The 20,856-nt window shown below is 41.4% G+C and overlaps 1 protein-coding gene across 1 annotated transcript; it reads right to left on the reverse strand.

The window, feature by feature from the left end:
- Positions 1-240: 240 nt before the first annotated feature.
- Positions 241-12,139, reverse strand: ATP6AP2 (ATPase H+ transporting accessory protein 2). The gene is made up of 9 exons (XM_035542363.1): positions 11,977-12,139; positions 9,733-9,863; positions 7,294-7,422; positions 4,797-4,892; positions 4,466-4,603; positions 4,119-4,172; positions 3,026-3,175; positions 2,118-2,234; positions 241-1,241 (listed from the first exon to the last, which is right to left on the reverse strand). The coding sequence occupies exons 1-9, from the start codon at positions 12,032-12,034 to the stop codon at positions 1,047-1,049; spliced, it is 1,068 nt and encodes a 355-aa protein (XP_035398256.1). The 5' UTR covers positions 12,035-12,139; the 3' UTR covers positions 241-1,046.
- Positions 12,140-20,856: the final 8,717 nt, after the last annotated feature.

Here is a 20,856-nt window from a genome sequence, read left to right on the forward strand (position 1 = left end):
AAAAGATTCAAGCCACAGATCAACAGTTTGTGTTAGCTACACCCGCTATTTGGTTTAAGAAAATTAATGCATACAAGATGATCCTCCAACATTTACTTTTGAAAGACAGTTAAATCTAAGCCATAAGAGACTTGGGCCCACTCTCAGATATGGGAGGCTGCTCGCAGCTGCTCCGTTCAGCTGAGCTAATAAGACTAAATAGAAGTGGCCCCACCCACGAAGCCACAAACAATACATGCATTCAGGAACTGTTCTTTGTTTTATTGAACGATTGAAGCAGGACTATAATCAAGTGTTGGTCCACTCTTATCATCAAAAAGAAATCTGTTCATTTTTTTTTTAATAACATCAACACAAATGGAAGAAACATGAAGCATCATAATAGGAACCTTTAACTACAGGATGTTAGACTATGCTCAGACTGGTGCTACTTCAATATTTCTAGACTCTCCACTGTATAGACCAGCCACACTAGTGTTTATTTATCTCCAAATCACTACAGTTCTGGGTAAAGCACCCTTCTGGCTATCTGAGCCATCATCATGAGATCAAAACGCCGTTTCTGCCACTAGAATCCTGATCTTGTAGCATTTAATATTTTACTAAAGAGTAACAACTATCCTCTCCAAAGTTACATATAGCCATTATAAATATTTACATCAAACATTTACAACTGGTTCATAATATACAACACAACAATTTAACTATAATTTATAATCTTCCTGTGTCATGATTTCAGTCTGTTTTGCACACAGTCACAGGCAGTACAGGGCATTTCTGAAACTCATGTTATGGAATGATGTTACTTTCATAACAATCAGCTTGGGGGAAGTGTTTTCTTTGTTAAACAAGCAGATTTCAATTTCTAAACCCAATCTAGTGCTACTACTAACTTTTAAAATAGGATTAAGAGGAGAAAAAAAAACATACTTGGAAATAAATACACCTTTAAAAATTCCACAGTTAACCATGTGAGAATATTTGTTTTCACACAACGTAAAGGAGACCTTACTCTTCATCATTTCCCTGCGCTGGAACACTTTAGTTCAATCCATTCTTATCTTCTGATTTGTCATCCTGTAAATAATGCTGTCATACCCAGGATCCATGTTCCAGAGGTTGTAGGAGATGACTATCACAGCTAAAGCAAGACCTATCATCATCCACAGAATAATGTTGAAGATTACAGAGTAGTTGTAGTTGTATGGATAGGCAAGGTTATATGGATTATCCGATTCACTCTGTAATGAAAAAAAATAAGTGTATTACTTTAACAAGTTATTTTGCGTACAAAACACATTCTGACTACATCAAAAATCCGAGCCATCTAAATAAGAGAGATGCATTTTTGTCTAGACAACTCTGATGCTAGGGCACAAAATGCAAAAGTGATTATGTGACTGACATTAATGGAATCCAAAGGAAGGCGCTGACAAGAGCCTCGTGAAATTCAAAGAAGACAAACGCAAAGCCCTGCACCTGGCACAGAATAACCCCGCCTGACAGCACAGGCTGGGCACTGACCAGCTGGGGAACAGCTCTGCAAAGAGGGCCCACTGGACAGGGTGAACAAAGCCAGCATTCTGCCCCTGCGACGATGAAGGTAAACTGCATCCTGGGCAGGTCACGTAAACTGCAGCAGGTCAAAGAAGGCAATCATTTCTCTCTACTCAACCCCCATGAAGCAGGGCTTGCATGCACTACTGTACTGGGGAAAACAGTGCTGGAGTACAAATTCTAACAAGGAACGAGGGAAGTTTTCACAGCGAAAGTGGTAACATTTTGGAACAGGTTGTCCAAGGCTGCAAGTTCCACAGCCTCTCTGGACATTTTGAGAACTTGGCTGGACGAGGACCTACAGAGCCTGATCAAACTCCTAAATTAATGCTGCTTTGAGCAGTGGGCTGGATTAGACCATGTCCAGAGGTCGTCTTTAAACTAAATTACTGTATGATTTATTCAAAATCATTAAAGGTAAGCTGACCTCTTCACACCCATGCCTACATCAAAGTCAGTACCCTAGTCCTTAAAAAGTTATGCTCAGGTAAAGAAGTGATGCAGTTTGAATGCATTTGTGCTGTCAATAGGTGAGATACAGAAAAATGTACGTATACTACCTGTGAAGACTGGAGAATGGAGCGAGTCTTCCTTGTGAGGGGAGAATTAAACGTCTTTACAGCCACCACTTCTACTACTGCATTCCCACTATACAGATTATACATCTCATCTGCAAACTGGAAGAGCAAAAGTGACTTAATTTAAAACCTAAACCGTAGCCAGGAATTAAGGAGGGCCTTGTAAGCAAGATGTACTAAACCATAACATGTCAGCTTCAGGATTAAGAGGATTGTAGAAAGTTGTAAAATAAAACCCACTATTTTTGAGTTCCAACAAGAAAGGGCCAGCTTCCAGCTGGTTTACAACATCTCAGAGTAAACAGTTACTTGCCTTAATGAATTCATGCTTTTACACTTTTCCATCATGCTTTTGAAACTCAAAACTTACTGGTGTCAGGTCTTAATAAATATTATCTAATGATTATGTACAACCAGCTAAAGCATTACTTACCTGAATGGTTGGAAATTAAGATTTATACAACTTCATGGCAAGGGGAAACTAATCACTGTATCCCAGGATAAAAAAAGATTTCCACATTTCACTGGGCCAGTCTTGGCGAGACATGCTGGGGGTTTTTTAATGCAAGATGTTTGTTTAGGAGAAAGACATATCAGCTCATGTCTTATATAAGGTTTTAATATATTCCTACTCCTTCATCCAGAACACCTAACGTACTGTGAAAAATGTTGACACGATTCTATACAGTGACAAATTGTAATATTCAATTTTATAACTGAACAAATGTGTTTTAAAAATCAATCAAAAAAACCAAACATCAGTAAGGCCATCACTAATGAAGTAACAGTTCACAGCAGGACACAATCAAAAAGCTAAATCCCATGTTGTTAACACAAAAAATATTTCCTTAGTATTGTTATGAGTTTTGTTCCTTAGATAGAAAGCGTACCTTTTGCAAGGAGTCTACAAGAATTTGAGAAGCATCCTTGAACTGCTGAGAGTCTTCCCCATATCGTTTTCCAACTTCTTCCAAACCAGCCAGTTCCAGAGAATACAGGTCTGGAGAGTGATCTTTGGCCAAGTGCTTGTGTCGAGACAGCTTTGGGACACGATTGAGGACAGAAAGAATTTAATTCATGAACAGGTTACTTTAAAAACACATTTTCACAAAGTCAGTTTGCTGGGACTAATCCAGCCTCACTTTCCACAGTCATATTTCACGTTCATTAGAGAATGGAGTTTTTGGCCTACTTAACCACAAAGATGTCCACAAGTGTTTTTTTTTTTCCCCCTTACGCTACAGAAGAAAGCAGATGATCATCATGTAGCATCTATTTATAACATGAGATTACATACATGTAATCTAGAGCTCTACTAAAAGAAACATCATACTTTTATTCTTGTCAGAATCCTTTCTCTACACTTGCCATAAAAATAAAAGTTGGAAGAAAAAAATAACTATAATATCTGGATACTACTATTCCCTCCACTGAAGCTGGGCCTTGCAAAAGTGAGTAAATTGCAACTTCCACCTTACTGTTGCCCACGTACAGAAGTATTTTACTTAAGGAGTATCATCTATTCATCACAATTCATGCTACAGAAGTCACTCTATCTTTTTCAAGTAAATGGAACAATGATATTTTGAAGTAAAATGGTAGATAGGGCAAAGAACATGTTCTTAACTACCATTACACTTCTCAAGTAAGAAAACTAAGAAAGCCTTGCAAATCCCTCATTGAGTACTTCCTGCGGGTATGGAGAAACAGTAGCTCAGAACACCCCCTGCTCTCTTAAACACAAGAAAAAAGAAGCTACAGAGGTCCAAGGTTGTCATTTCCTTCCATAAAAACAAGGCTGATTCAAACACCTCAAGAACACACTATTTAAACTGATGCACCAAACGATACCCTTGAGTGCACATCACTGTTTGCCAAGTACCCTGGCTATGGCTTCTCTACCTTTAAACGGTATCTGGTATCTTTCAAGTTTGAGACCTCAGGTGTAGGAAGTGTTTACAAAAAAAAAAATAATAATCTTACCAGGCTTGCAATATCATGTAGGACTTGTAGTTCTGACAAAAAAAGCAAGTCAACCTGGGGAAGAGACAAAAAGGAAAAGATGGGCATTTCCTTCGATGAAACCAGAGTCAGAGAAACCTTATTTTGTTGCAAGCCTCTGTATTTTCTAACGGGATATGTCTGTTACAGCATCAAAACATACTGGAAGGCAATTCCTTTTAATAAAGTTACTTACAGAAAAACTTTAACCTTAGTTCTTAGAATTCAATTAGAAAAAGAAAAGGGTATTCTCCTAGGCAAAGGAAGAAGAAAACGGAAAAGCGTATTAGAAAAGAATCTACAAGTACTCATTGATTATATTTTTTTACCTCATTGTTTCTGCTGAGGGAGTTGAGAGGAAGGGAGCTGAGAATGGAGTTGTCCTGGAATAAGCGGTTTCGCAGTTGGCGCAGCGTGACAGAAAGATCTTCAAATACAGAGTTTGCCTTGCCCACCATGTACACTCTCTGCAGGAATAGCCATTGTTTAATAAGAGATTCGTTTTTTAGTTTCTCCGATCACACATTAACAATCGACCACACTTGCAAATCATGCTCCAATGCAAAATATTTTCATATAACTGCTTCTGCCCCAAACAGACAAGTGGAAAGTGTTCTTACTATTTAGAGCATTTGTAATCAGAACTGAAGCAATACTCACTTCCTCGCTGGGGGCCAGCTGCAAGACCACAGGAGTCTCCTCAGAGAACAAAGTATGAATAGCATTCGCAACGCTGTCCAGACTGAAAGGAACAGCCTGAAACACAAAGTCTAGTTAGATTTTTGGGTAAAACTGGACCTGACAATATAAAAGGAGAAAACGACTTAAGTCTGGAAAAATAAGACAGCGTCTTTTTCAGTAGAGTATGAATAATTCCAAAGTGCTGGCAATCAGAGCCAAGGTACAAAATAACAACTGCACATCTGTTAACAGACTATTTATTTGCAAATATGGTGAACACAGTACATTTTTAAGAACTCCAAGAGGCCATGATTGTGTAATTAAGAGGCTTACTTAAGCTGAAAGTATAGCCTCATTTACCAAGGAAGCCAGACCAACAAATATAAAAGCAATACAAAAGACTGAACCCGTGTTACAGTAAATTGAAAGTTATGAACCACAGAAAGCTGTGGAATGAAAATATATCAGTAGAAAGACCAATTGCTGAAATACCAAAGAAAAGAACCACATAAAAATTATTGAGAGCTAAAGAAGTCCTAGCATGGCATTAGAACCATTACAGGTAAGCAAATAAAACTCTTAAGTTTTTCTAAACACTTATTTCTAGGTTTTATCTAGAAAGAAGCAGAACAACATTTCCATTCATTAGTTAAAGAGCACAAAAATCTTTTTTCTAATAGATATTGGTAAGTCTGTAGGTTAGGATAATTAGTACCCAGCGGCCCTGAACACGAACTCGGCAATGATCATTTGAAATTATTCTTGAATACTGGAGAACCAGTGCTTTGCCAGCATACATTTGAGGCAGTTCATTTGAAGCCACAGCAGTGAAAAAACTGAAGACTGGGAATCTTAATTTCTTTTAATGGCAAATAAAGAAAATAGGCATTAAGTACACCTTAGAACCTTCAGAAGTTACAAGTGTGAATATGACTGAAGACTATCTATTAGGTACGGGTTCTGCAAGTCAGGTGTACTACATGGTCTGGTACAGGCAATCTTCAACCAGTTTTGGTCCAGATACCATTTCAGCAAAACCAGTATGTTACTACCTGAACTAATGAGCTGTGCTGGAAGGCTGATGTGAAAGCAGATTTGCATTAAGCTGAGTTTGACCTGTGCTCGATTTAAAGCCATGTAACGTCCTAATTAATCATTGATATTTTGCAATAGATTAAAAGACTTCCTGATAGCTGTAGAAGTAATTTCATACGGAAATCATCATCTCATCTTGGGGTGCACAACAGGTTAGCAAGATTAAACAAAAGACTATTCAACAATCACTGATGATTCCTCATAGTTTGACTGAAATATTATTATTCATGATTTTATTAACAAGAGGGCAGCAGTCCCACAAAGCCAAAAGGCACGGTAAACTGGTACGAAATAGTCTTCTGAGACAGGCAGAAGCATAATTAACTAACTAGAAGTGACCTGAAAAACAACTTAATTGAAAAACAACTCATTTGAAAAGGATTTAGGGATTCGTGCTGGACGAACAACAGCTCAACATGAAGAACTTGCGCACTACTGCAGTGGAACTGATTAAAGCAAACCACGTACTGCTGAAGAAGCAACCATAAACTGTATGGTTACCAATATTTTGTACAGTTACTGTGTTCCTGTTAAGGTGTGTGCGGACAAAATTTTATGACAAGAAAAAATGGGCATAAATTAAAATACAGGAGATAACACCTGAACACAAGAAAGTGCCTGTTTACTGAGAGGGTGGTCAGGGAGTGGCACAGGTTGCCCAGAGAGGTTGTGGAGTCTCCATCTGTAGAGATACTCAAAACCCGACTGGTGATGGTCCTGGACAACCTGCTTTGGCTGACCCTGCTTGATCATGGGGATTGGACTAGGTGATTTCAAGAGCTCCCTTTCAACCAAAATGATTCTGTGACAAGTGTGAGAAAAAAGTTTCAGCAAAGATGGTTGGTGACAGGTAAACATAACATTATTTGTTGTTTTCTGTTTGCTATAGTATAATCAAATCGTGTCTCATAGTATAACATTTCAGTCCAGTACTTGAGGAAAACTCAACAATTGCTTAGAGATAGAAACAGTACATGAAAGAATCAACAGCATATAAAATGCTACCATACACTTAGTTGTAAACAAAACAAAATTTAACAATTCTGATTGTCAATCAGTAAGTTAACAAAGAAAGCAGTGGATCCTCTGCCTCTTGGTGCAAACATATTACAACTAGATGCCTTTCAAGGAAAACGTGCTTTTGTCAAACAAACTCAGCACAGGAGAGTCTACGTTAACTTCAAAGGCCTTTGACCTTGTACAGGAGTCAAACTGGATTATTTATCAATACAGCCTGATCCATCATTCCAGGGGGACAGGTGAACTTCAAGCGAAGTAAGAATTATGAGAACTTCAAGAACTACAGTAGAAAGCCTTGCACTTCTAAGTAGATCAAAAGAGTCACAGAAGTGGAACAACCGCTCCAGATGCGGATACTCACATTCTCAATAGGGTAAGAAATTCCTTTCACAGGCAACGTCAGCTTGTCTACTCCCTTCACCGTTACCAACACAGTAGCTCGTGGTCTGTGGAACAGATCACCCACTGCAAGCCCAGGCCAGGAAAGGTCCTGTTACAAAATAGTAGAAGACAAAACAAAACAACCACTTGTATTTCACAGGAGGACAGAGAGAGGAACCTCCCTGACCATAAGAGCAAAAACAATTTATTATCTTGTTGATATCTCTGTACAGAACAGCCCATTGGAAATTTCATGGGGAAAAAAGTATGACTAGAATGCTTCCATTTTGAGTAACGCTGTCTGAAGTTAACCGTGAAGAAACTGCTACTCTAAAAGCTACCGGCACTTTCACAGCAAAGTGTGCATTGAGAGAACATTATACATATTGGATACTTCAAGAGTTATTCCCCATAGAAAAGTAAAAGTATAGTCTGTATTTATTAAGTAAAGCTTTGATTTTAAAACGAAACAAAAAAAACCTGTCACAAAACAGCACAGAAACATATTTAGACACACTAAAACACTAACTTCTTGGTATGTCTGTACCAGAAAGAAATGGGAGGAGGGGTGTTAGTAGTACTAAAAGACCACCACCAACCTAAAAACCTACAAACTTCCATAGAAACATTAAAGGATTCCTTAGTTACTAACTAAGGAATTTACATATTGGCAAGAGCACAGTGACTGGTACATGGCTAGTTTACGCAGGCACAAAAATACGAACTCATCTGTTTGTCATGAATTCAAACAAATTTCTCCATTTGTGTAAAAGATGTAACTGCTTTTTAAAAAAAAAAATTTGTGAAACCAAATTATTTGGGTTTTGGATGTAAAATGTCATTGACATTACGAACTGTGTCACTTTAAACAAAAGAAGAAACCTTCTATAACATCAACAAGGACGAAAACATGGTTCAGTATGACCTTCCCTTAACAAGGGGTAGACAACCTAATGATTATTTTTGCCAATCTCCAGTCTAATGCAGTACATATTTAAAATCTTTACAGTATAACCTACTACACTGTCAGATTAGTTTCCTAGACTACAACCTTGATGCAAACTGCAAAATGAGTGTTTTGGACCCGCAGTATTCTCAACAGCAGTGTCAGAAGCTGCCTGCATTGTGATCTCTGCCTTAATGACGATGCTGGTAACAACTTCCAGTTTCAGTGCTTAACTAAATACAGCAATCTAAAGAGCTTCCTTCCTTCCTTCTCTGCCTTCTTCTAGCATTTGACATAGTAATAATTGAGAACAATTTCTACATGATGCTACGGATCTATCACAGTAAATGAATTCCAAGCTTTGGTTAAAGGAACAGAGCGAATACCTAAACACCTTCTTTCCTTTATAACCATGTCCTTCCTCAGGATGACCATTATGCTGAAAGTCAGGTGCTCAAAATGGGCTAAAACCCCACCATTTTGTTGAGCATCTTTACAGGCAATGCACCCAGGACCATCTGATGTATTTTTTTTTCTTAATAATACAAACGTACTTATTGTGAACACTAGGCGTAGACATTTATTTTACTAGTTTCACGATTACAAGCATAATGAATTGACACCATGCTATGTTAAACAAGCTCCAAAATACAGGCTAAACAGACCTGCATTCAAACCAGTTATCAGACCTCTTGCCCAGTTGCTGTATGGAAGACATGGGAACTGAACTCCCCCGCCAGCACTGTGAGGATATCCCAGCTTGCAGCTTTCAGCATCTGGCTGCGCACAGACACTGCTAGACACCTTGCCATTAAAAGCTTTCATATGCTACTTCAATAGCCACTCGTCCCTTCCGCAGCCCAGCAAAAAAAAAATAAAATCAGTAAGCAACATGGACTCTTACTTGCCTGCCCCACTTCAAACATCACTAAAGCTATGTTTGTCAAAAAACTAATTTGGGAAACAAATTAGGTTTTCAAGTGCTTCGATTACTTCCTAAGCAGCCTTTTCACTTGTTCTAATTAACTGGGCTTAGCAGACAAACTTGCTGACCTGACAAAATGCCCGCTTAGCCAAGACGTTTCTCATGATCTTCAGAATACCCAAGAAAAGATCCCTATGGATAACTCACAAGAATTTGGAGAGGACTCCACAAGTTCTCGCTACAGGACTACAGGGGGTGGGAAACAGCACGTAGCTGGGCATCTGAACAGCTGATGAACATGACTGCTAAAGACTCTGCAGGCTTGCTTCCTTCTATAGCTGATGATTCAAACTAGCCAGCTAGCACAGCCTCCTTCTGCTCATATGACTGGTACGGCTCTGGGCTCGGAAACCACGCTCTGACAAGTCATACATGCCTCAAGACAGGATGATATTTTATATATTCCAGCACATGACAGGAAGATTTGCATGGTAACCGAGCAAGTCCGTAGTTTTAGAGTTGTTTCAAAAACAAGCCATCAAACATACCTCTTCAACAGAAAAGCCCATGGATAATGCAGCGACATCTGGAATCCGATCGCCGGGAATTGGCCAACTTCCATCTCGAAAAACAACTGACTGAGGTGTTCGTAAGATACTAAATTCATCACCGCATACACCTAAAAACAGACAAACAAGCAAGCTGTCACATTTCTTAGTCTTTCACTCACATCACAGAAGCAAAGCATACCAGAGCTTTCATTCCTTCTTGTCTTTCTCATACCTACCACTTTATGCAGAATATGTAACAAGTAACATTTGCTTTAGTGCTCTGGAACACAAGGCAAGGTATCTATACAGCAAAAACTAAGCATGGACAAATCCACAGTGACAAGACTGGACGATGACTAAAGCAACAGGACAGTGCGCTTCTACCTACTCACAAGCAGGCCACGAGCTGTGTGACAACTCAAGCCTGGCAAAGCCAACCCTCAGCAGAGCCAGGCAGAATCCAAAAGCCCAGCTCAGCAGCAGCTATGCGCCAACACAGCTCTGTTTTCTTCCAGGACTGCACGGCGTAACCCCTCTATTTGTGTAGTAAACAGCTGGAGCCACTGAGCCCAGAGCCGACAGGATCGGTTGAGCTCATCAGCGCTGGTTTAAACAGAGCGCTGCCAGGAACAGTCTGGCTCCTGCAGAACAGCTCCGGTGTCTCTGTCCTGCCTCAAGCATGGGAGGTCACAAGACTTCTTGCTTGGATGCAGCACTCGGCCTCGGCTGACTGTGTGGAGCCACGATTCGCAGTACTCCTCATGCTGGGTTTTCACTTACCCGGGATCCCTCTCCCCTCTCACCTTCAACAACAAAGCTGACTAAGCATACTTGTAAGGTGTAGTATGAGGACATTTATGCTGTAATAAAGTCAGAGAGGACTACATAGAAATGAGAGAGAGAGTTATTTTAATCTAGCTTCCTAGTCACTTAGGCAGAACTGCAAGACTGTGTGTACACAAACCCAACAATCTATCTAAATCAATTCTAAAACACATTTGGTTAAAATTTGTGTATAAGCAGTCACACACACAACACAAAGTTTCAGAAATATCCTTCCCCAATGAGCATCTGTATGTGCTTCCACCATAAAAATCATCTGATACAATTCTTAAGAAAATCAAGGGAGAAAGCAACAAATATTTGCAGGCCACCTAAGCTTCAGTTCCAAGTAAACAATCAGTCTGATTATGTACTTCAAAATTAGACGTATGTGGTAATCTTTTACAGAAAATATAAGCATCTACTCTCATGATCACTGAAAATTAGTTACCAGCCTGAGCAGCTATAGAAAGTACCTCTCCAAGGCAACTGTACATCTAAAGGCCCTCCACACACACACACAAAAAAAGCAAGCACCGGTAGTAACTGATGCGATGGGCAGTCTTAAGTTTTCTCAAAATTAGTTTAACCAATTTGCCCTTGAAGATGTTGCTTTAAACCTGGGTCATGATCACGCATACAAATGTTGACAGTAAACTTGAGCTATGTTACAATAAACATACTAAAGGAACAAAGTACTGTGAAGCAGGTCAGGGAAGGGTGGCAAAAGGAAGGCAGCAGGCCAAATCAACAGATGCATATGGAGCAGGGTCAAAAATGCTTTTGTTTTAAATTGATATTTGTTCTCTGGATGGCCTGCTATCAAGTGTAATGGTAGAGCAAACCACAGTCCCTTATCTTGAAGCACATAAACGTTTCCATGCCAATTTGCTTAAGAAGGAATTTACAATTACAGTCTCGCTCAATCAGATAGTGACAGGACAAGGAGTTTAAACTCAAAGAGTGTAGGTTTAGATTAGATATTTAGAAGAAATTATTTTATTTACTCAGAGGGCGGTGAGGCCCTGGCACAGGCTGCCCAGAGAAGCTGTGGGTGCCCCATCGCTGGAGGTGCTCAAGGCCAGGCTGGATGAGGCTTTGGGCAACCTGGTCTGGTGGGAGGGTCCCTGCCCATGGCAGGGGGGTGGAACCAGGTGGTCCTTACGGCCCCCTCCTTCCCGGCCAGCCTGTGACCCCACACGACACCCCGCTGAGCTGCCGCTCGCCCCACCACCCCCCAGCCACCCGCCGGGGCTGAGGAGACAACCCCCCGTCCCACACCCCACCCCGCGCGCCCCTTCCCAACCGTTGCGGCCTTGCCGTTGAGGCGCGCGACCGGCCGTTAACGGCCACTAACGGCCGTTAACGCCCAGCTCCCTCCCTCCCTCCCTCCCTCCCTCCCTCCCCCCGTCCCCTCACCGGCCAGCCAGGCCGCGGCCAGCAGCACCGCCGCGGGCACAGCACCGCGCCGCCCCATGGCACCCCCGCCGCCGGCCGCCGCACTGCCAGGCCCAACCGGGAAGACGCCCGGCCCCGCTGCGGGGCGCTGACAGGCAGCCGCCGCGGCCAATGAGAGGGCGGCGTTCCCGGCGGCGGGGCGGGCCGGAGGAGACAGCCCCGCCCACTCACGGGACGGGCCCGTCAGGTGAGGCGCCGCCGCGCTAGGGGAGGAGCCGTAGTTTGAGTGGCGTTCCTGCTGGGCCAATCAGATCGCGGGGGGAGCTCTGCACCATTTCCCCCTACCGGTAAATTCATGAGGAGGCGGAGCCTAGCGGGACTGAATTGACAACCGCTTTGTCCAATCGAAGCGCGAGAGGTCCGGGCCTCGCCCCTCCCACCGCCGCCCAGCGCTGCCGTGACGGCGTTGGGCGGAGGGGAGGGAAGGAGCTCTGATTGACAGCCAAACCAACCAGTCACAGGCTCCATGAGGGGCCGTGCGAGCTGGGGCAGAGATGGGGGCTCTGAGGGCGAGCCGTGCTGTCGGGCTGGCGTCGGTGGTCACAGGGAACCGTCAGTGCCGGGGGCAGCCACAGAGCCGTTAGGGCTGGATGAGACCTCCAGGATGATCTGGTCCAACCACTCCTCTACCACCAATGTCACCCACTGAACCATGTCCCCAAGCACCACGTCCAGCCTTCCCTTAAATGACCATAACCTTAATAAACCATGCTGTGTGCAGGGGGCTCTGAAGTTCGGCTCCTGTGCAAGTTAAGAGCACTTGAAATTAATACTCACATGTTCCATGCTCTGCATTGTGCATCACAAAACCAGCACCACATAACAGCTTTTGTAAAGTAAATGCAAATAGTTGTTTGTGAGATTACCTGGACACCGTAGTAAGACTGTGATCAGACTGCTTGTTTCCTTATGGTCTCTCCTGCCTTCACAGCAGGGTTAAGAGAACGTACAGATGACAAGGCCTGAATCACTGAACAACAAAGAAATTGTATAACTGCTTTTTCAATGACCCTGGCCTGTTCTGTTCACTGAGGAAGGCAGGAATGCATGTTAAAAACTGTATTGTAAGCTAACAATGCTCACACAACGTGTATGTCCATGGGTTCTAGTTTAAGGTTATGTGTGTTACCTCATTTTTGGTATTTACAGACTCTTGTGTGCCTGACTTTGCAAACGTAAAGCGTTCTTGCTTACCATGTACGTTTGAGCATAATTTCACAAAGTTTTACTTAACCGGGACAATGAGGATCCTGCACAAACGTGCCTGTAGCCTAAAGCCACATCGTAGGATCGTAGGCCATCAGATAGGGGTGTGCACTGGGTTGCCTTGTTGCAGTAGCAGAGCTATTGCAGAGCTGCACAGTCACCCTTATTCCAGCCCCCATTCGGATTGGATATACACCCAAAATTTTGATAGAAATAAGGGCAGGATAGTACCTCAAAGCAGTAAGTTTGTGGAACTGCTGGAGGGCATTAGGTGTATGTGATGATGTCTTAGATGGAAATGTAGCGGAAAGTGCAGAACAGAAAGGAGAATGTGAGGGAAGAAGTTTCTTCCTATGTCTAAATCAAGGATTTCTTAAAAATGTGAAGTATTAAAGAAGGGGACAGGGTAAATAAGACTGCTTTAATGAAGTTATTTCTCTTATATCCACTACTATCTCTGCATTTCAAATCTAAGCATGTTAGCAGTCATTTCAGATTTTGTTAGGATTATCTTGAGATTGTTTTCCATAAAGCATTAATTATGGAAGTCATGCTACAAAGAGCTTTAACTTACTTTTTTCATATTTACAGAAATATTTATTTTTTTAAGTCTTAATACTAGAAATAGAACAAAAATTAGAGTATTGTATTTGGTTGGTCTTATATTCCTTTTCTGCTTTGAATTACTTTTCTTCTTGAAGTCGCAATAGAAAGATGGTTTGTGAAAAAAATCTCTCTTCTATCTTACATGTTCTTGTTCTCATCTTGGTTTCTTCTTTGCAAAAATAACAAATAGAAGCAATACATTTCATTAGGAAAGAGTCAGCTCTCACTAACTCTGTGCACTGCTTTTCAGTGCCCACTGGGTATCTGCATTGCAGTGAAGCCCTGGTATAAGAGAATAATACGATCACTTTAGAGGCTGGCAGAGTTCTAGCTATTTTCCCTAGGCTTAATTTAGATCCCAGCTGTGCTTCGAAGAGAGTGAATTTTGTAATCCTGTAAGCAACATTTGTGACAAAATCTACACGCAGTAAAATTATTCTATTAAACTGATTTCATTTTGAGCTCCTGCTCAGGGCAAGTAAAAAAATATGAGCCTACATGTACATTAGGTCAGAAATAATTTTTATTAAGCCATATACTGGTAGTAGCAGTCACAAAATCAAAGTGCCAGCTGTAGGCAGAATATCAGGATTCACTGGCTCTTTTAGTAGTGTGCTGTGCAAAAATGTCTGCAGCAGGAATTGCTCATGTGGTGTTTAGATGCTGCCTTTGCCTAGAGCCCTGTCTATTCTAACAGCATTGAAGATGAAATGATGGTAGAAGAGGGAATATGAGAAAAGGACTAAGTCAAAGAGCCAGCCATTTGGACTGGACTAATGTCTTATTGTTTGGTTTCATGTATCACTACTAAAGCTAGTGTAGTTGCTAGTAGAAGCAATCATCTCAACCATCATTTCCAAAATCGTGGTAACTGAAGAATATTTGCATAACTGTGGCAAACACCAGGTCAGTCGTATTCTGCAGGAGAGAATGAATGCTCAGCGCCGGGTACCATTTGGACCTACCAGGTCCAGAAGAACTCCCTTTGGTACCAGGCTTTACGGTGCCGCAGAAAATTTATTCGCAGAAGCTAAGCATAAGCTTTTAAAATAAAACTGAGATGATGAAACACTGTCTTCTGTGGTGCTTTCCGATGTTGGCATGCTAGTGGAACATGTGCTTAATGCAGGATGGTTGGACATCCCCTGGCCTGTGTCCTGAAGGGTCGGGACAAGTCTGAAAGCCCCTCTGTCAGGCAGCAAGTTATGGGGCTGCTGACATGCTGGGAGACCAGGAGGGGAGGCAATTATTTGGAAGCACATGTGCCTAGTTTGGCTGGCCATTCACATGGCTTGCAAGTGATGGGTCTCATGAGAAGGACTGCCAGCTCCTGCCATTGAATGGCTTTGTGGTTTCTTCTGTCCTGTCCCTGTTTGCAGATTCTGTCTAAGTAAACAGAAACAGCGTTCCTGCGAATGGGGAAACCAAGACTAAATCAAAGGCAGCTCAATTTCTAAAGGGCTCAAAAACAAAACAAACAAACAAACAAGTAAACAAACAAACAAAAAACCAGCCACCCTTTGTTACTGAGTTAAGGCTTAGGCTGCATCAGAAATGAAATCAGCTGATTTCATGAAGACTGAAATTATAAGCAAAATGTAAGTTCTGCCCTCACTAAAAAGCGGAGTTGTCTTCTCTAACTATTTGTGAAAGGAAGGAAAAGTGCCGTTCTCTTCTGTCAGTCAGCAGATGACTTTGTCAATTTAAAGATGATTGCCAGCTTTCCGTGGGACTAAGCTACAGTTAAAGCCTCAAAATATGCATGAGAACCCCATTTTAGGGTTGTTTTTGCTAGATCCTAGATGTTCTTCATATAAAGATAACTGTATTTTGTGTGTGTGTGATTCTTTTCATAACAATTCTCTCCACAACCCTGTTTATTACTTTGCCAGCACCTGAGGGCTCACTGGAGGTCAGCATGCCACCGTGCACTCATTTCGTCCCCATCCTGCAGAATTTGTGGTTTGGGTAGTATTAGGGGCTGGAATAAGTTATCATGAGGTGACTGGCAAGGAGGAGGACCCTGCCTCTCTTGCTTGTACTTCAGGTTATGCTGCTTTCTCAGCCCCTGAGTGATCTCTCTGCCTCCAGTGATCGTGGTGGATTTCAACAAATGTCTTTTACAAACATGTTGTTCTTGTACACGGCACTGAAATCTGGTAAGGCTATCATTTTCACTTAGATCTGAGGAAGATGGTCATCTGTAATCAACACAGAAGAGATGATTTCAGTAGTTTCAAAGTCACATTACTCACTATCTTTTAATTGTCAGCTTAATCAAAACACATTTTAATGTGCTATTTTAAGGCCATTAAGGGTAGGGGAAGAGTGTGTTTTTAAAGATATTTAAATTAATTTAAATTTATATTCGCTACATTTTCATTCATATTTTCTTAATAATTTTAGCAGTAAAGACTTGAGCAAAGTAGATTTGTCAGCTGCCTTTGGTGGGTAGTTTCAGTAAGCTTCTCTACGTAGTGAGCACTTTTGGCACCATCTTGTGGTCGAGAATACAGCTGCAGCCTCTCTGGATTTGTATTCTCGTACTTGAACCAGAAGTTAAATGAAACGCGTTCTCTTGAGGGTCCCAGTCCTGTCCCACTACCCAGCCATGCTAGTAAGCAGTGGCTAAGAGCATCACTGAAGTGGATGACAGAAACTGAATCAGAACAAGGGAATACAAGAAGTCCTCTTGTATACAAGTCCTCTTGTGGTAATCAGCACGATAGTTTTGCAGCCCCACAAACCTAATATCCTGTTGTGACTACTCAGCCTTTCTGGGACTTGGGCTGCAAATACATCTCTTCTTCCAGTTTGAGAAGGTTGAGGATTTGGCGAGATAGAGAAACTTAAATTTGATACTCTCCGCCTCATCCCTGGAGAGATTTAATTGAATTTCACCCAGGGGAGAAATCAGTAACAGCAGAAAAACAACTTAGCTTGCTGTTTCTACTAAAATAGTTAACAAAAGTGTAGTTAAGACTTAAAATATGTTTTGTCCTCATTAAGCTTTTACGTTGTCTCCATCCTGAGCTCAATAGAAGCTCCTGCTGATGTGAAGGGTCCAGGTGCTTTAGTAGTCATTGCAACTGTTAGTGTGAAGTTGCAGGTTACTGCAGCACTAATCTTACAGCTTTTTGCTTTTGAAAGGGCTGATGACGTTCTTCTTTTCCCACAAGTTAGGTAATTCCCCACTCTGTGCTGCATTGGCTGTGGATCTCCTCTCAGTTCGCTGCATGGTTATTTTAACGCGGCTCTTAGCTCAGCAGAAAACTATTCATTTTTGCAGAGCTGGTTTTTTTAAACTTCAGGAAGCTGAAATGACTTGTTGAGAAGTGAGATGAGCATCAAAGCTAGGGCAGGGGAAGAGTCAAGCGTGCATGGGTGGGCATGGGGGAAGGGAGGTTCTCCCATTTTGGTGACCCGATGGCTTTCAATTAGCTCAGGCTGCATTGCATCTCTCGGTTGCTGTTGTTGCCAGAATAATTCCACGTTCCCTTCCCTTATTTGTGCTGTCTCCATTGCACTGGAGCTTAAGCCAAGAGAGCTTTTCTTCCCCTGGGGTGGGTCACTCCTCAGTGGGATCAGCTCAGAGCTAGGCAGTGGTGTGGCCATACAAACGTCAGCGTTGCTGCAAGCAGGCGGGCAGGAAGCACAGGCTGAAAATGGGGCTGTATCAGCATCAGCATGGACTCCGACCTGAATTAAGCAACTATGTAACCGTGGACAGCTTTTTCATCTTTGTGCCCTTTAAATCGGGCTTCCAAATGAGACACTTACTGACAAATGTGCTATTTTCATTAATGTTTCTCACGCTTTCTTTAGTAGCAACTTAATGTTTGTGAAAATCGGGTCAGTTCTATTCACGCACAGTTGTGCTGCATCCTTGGTCTCGTTTTCTGCTGATACTTGTGGGAGGAGGTAGCACGCTCGAGAGCTGGAGGATAGCAGTATAATGGTTAGCATCTGTAAGTACAAACAGAGAACTTAAGGGAGACAGTGAAAATGGTTTTGATAATATACAATATGAGACGTTGCATCTCCTGTGACATTGCATCCCACTGCATCTTACCTCATGAAATGTGAAACCACAGCATAGTTACGTACACCTTTGGGAAAATAAATAAGGATTCAGCAATTCATCTGCAAGCCACAGGAAGACCTCTCTAGCTTGCAATATCTTTGTCTCATTTAACAATTGTTCTGTAAGTAAGTTTTGGTGCTTGCTTTGGGTACTTTCCCCAGTGGACTCCCAAGCTGATTATAGTGTTTTTCAGCTGATTTCCTTCTCTTTCCAACGTGGGTGATTGGAGAGCTGTTGTCAGTTTCAGAATAACCACCGTTGGGATCCGCTGTGTTTAAAAAAAAAAGAAAAGAAAAAGAAAAAGTTTATCAGAACATGAAAGAAGCAAACTGGTCAAAGTAGCTCTGAGTTGTGGGTAAGGATGCAATCTTGGAAATGGAAAAGGGAGGGCTTTGCCTGACCAGTTCTGTGAAAGATTGCTCCCAGACAGTGTAGATTTGGGATGAGATGGATAATCTCAACCGGCTTGAATGAAGTTTACCTTTTAGTGTCTCAAAACAAAGATAAGCCTTTATGAAATGTCAAACAAAAATGTTTATCATATAAAGGCATAACAGAAGTGAAGAATTATGCAGAAAGAAACAGAGCCTTGAGGTAAATAATTTGGTTACTGGAACAGGTGAAATGGAAAAGAAAAATATGTAATCTGGAATAGTGGGGGAAAATGATTTAAAAAAAAAAAACACCCTACTTTGTGGTTGGGTAAAAGATGCTTTAGATTGATTAATAGAATTTTACTTATTCCATTTCTGAAAAATAAATAAACATAGTAAGACCTATGAAAATAAGAGCCTTTCTGATAGAGAGCTGCTTTTTAATGACCCTACTATTCAGGCACTATTTACTGTTTTAATGTATATTAATCATGTAGCTGAGTATGTCTGGGATACATTTGCAGAATTCAGTGCCTTTTTTTCCCTTGGATCTCTGTACTGTCTGTTCTTGGAGAATGTAAAAATATTTACCTCCTTATAGCCCATTCAAAACATACATGAAGCTCAAAGAGCTGCTACGTCCATTAGGACCAAAATAGAAACATCAGCAGCAATGTTAAACCTGGGCTGAGACTATAGTTCTATGCTGAGGCATAGATATCTGCCTGAAAGGAATAAATGGGTTTGCAGCATGTCACAGCAGTTTTGGTGCCAAAGAGGTTTCATAATTACCTGCTGAACTTGGAGGACTACTGAAGTAAGAGGAAGTTTGTAGTTGAAGTAAGTGTATGGGTAGTGGTGGTGGTGTGAGGGATGGTTAGGGAGCTACAGTCTGAGTACATGAAGTGAAATACCTCTGGTATGCCTCTAAGCCACTGTGCCAGAATTCTGGATTTTTAACCTACTCCCATTTCTTTCTCTCACGTAAGGTTGTAAGGGCTTGGTCTTACCTCTAATAACAAATGCAGGGCTCAATTTATTGGTGATTCTGTTTTCAAAAGTGTTGCTGGGATCTTGTGGTGATGCCCCACCAGCAGGTTAGTCGTAGTCATAAGAAAATCTTACAGTGTTTCCCTCAAGCAGCGAAGCTTGCCACTGCTGCTTGCTCCAGCCTGTGTTTTTACTGTCAACAGGCCTGTAAGAATCAGAAACGTCACTTTCTTGACACTGAACGAGGAACTTTGTCCAAGTTAGGATTGCCCCCCAAAGCTACACCGTCTCTTTCATTGAAAAACTTCTGGCTAGAACATTCCTGTGTAAATAAATTCAGCATTCCAGTGTGGTGATGCTGCTGTGACACCGTGTTGCAGTGTACTCTGGCTGTTAAAGGGGGACATTGTACCGGGTACTTGTCCCAAACGCTCATACAAGTCTTGCTGTGATGTCCTGCTGTGATGTCTGGGGCCAATGCTGTGGAACACTGCAGTCATTTTTAAAAGCTGTTGTGGTATTAGTTAATATATAAAATACTTGTACTGAGGCAGCATTTTTTTTCAAACTTGTGTAATAAAAATTAAATAATGATAATGGTTTTGAAAAGAGGGGTATTAGAAGTGCCTTATTCTGCAGACCAAAGCAATAATATGTTAGGCAGCATCAAAGCATTAAACAAGATGGTTTGCATCATTAACACTAAATGAAATGGCTTAACAAACCAATAAAAGATGGGACTAAAACAAAGTTATCACACAATACATTTTTTCAAAGTGCCAGACACGATTTTTCTGAAGCAAACAATTTTCCAATCAAACTAGATGGAATTTAAAGGAACATGCTTTTCCAGTTACTGAATACAAGATCAAATATCACAGTTAAATACTCTTTTGCATATTCAGTGTACTGTACGTATGGGCTTCATATCAGACTCATGAAGTAGAAGGGAAGGGTGAGCATTATTTTTCCAATTTTGTAAATAAAGCAAATAAAGGAATTACATCAGGAAGAATGGAACAATTCTTGCCTCTCATTCTGAACTCCTTCTGTTAGTTAAATCGTGGTGTTTTTTTTTGTTGTTGTTTCTTTGTTTGCTTTTAAGTCTGCAGAAAGTCTTTGCACATTACATTCTACAAACAAGGCTATGAACCAAACAGTACTTACAAAGATAAAAGTGTGGGCCATTTCACAATCTGTAGTGTTCCTCTATGGCAACTGCAATTTTTACAACGTGATGTATATGTGCGTTAGGCTTTACAGTTACAGACAAGAAGTTAAGGTTCATGCTCTACAAAGCTTGTCTAGGTCAGGGAAGGGAAATACTGGCTGATGACTGTCTGTGACCTGTGACAATTTCATGTTGTGGGATTCTTTTTGCTTTATTTTTAGGTGAGGTGAGTGTTACTGGGGCTAGAAGGCTCTCGTAGACAATCAGCGAGGAAAAGGTTTCCCACCCTTGGGCTCACTTGAGATTGGTGAGGTTAGCATTCATCTCAATTCTACTTCATATCTGCATGCATAGCTACTGTCCTGGGAGCTAAATATTTTTCAGATCCAAAATGTGTTAATCTTGCTTTG

This window comes from Cygnus atratus, chromosome 1 (assembly GCF_013377495.2).
Source record: "Cygnus atratus isolate AKBS03 ecotype Queensland, Australia chromosome 1, CAtr_DNAZoo_HiC_assembly, whole genome shotgun sequence".
Classification (NCBI taxonomy): Eukaryota; Metazoa; Chordata; class Aves; order Anseriformes; family Anatidae; genus Cygnus; species Cygnus atratus.

Bases quoted from the DNA above. Each gene is read 5' to 3' on its own strand.
- ATP6AP2 (XM_035542363.1), bottom strand. From the start codon at position 12,034: ATGGGGCGGCGCGGTGCTGTGCCCGCGGCGGTGCTGCTGGCCGCGGCC. The intron at 4,893-7,293 runs GTGAGTATCCGC...TTTGTGTTTCAG, and splicing joins TTTCTTACCCTATTGAGAAT to GCTGTTCCTTTCAGTCTGGA. The intron at 1,242-2,117 runs GTAGTATACGTA...TTTTCATTACAG, and splicing joins CCATTCTCCAGTCTTCACAG to AGTGAATCGGATAATCCATA.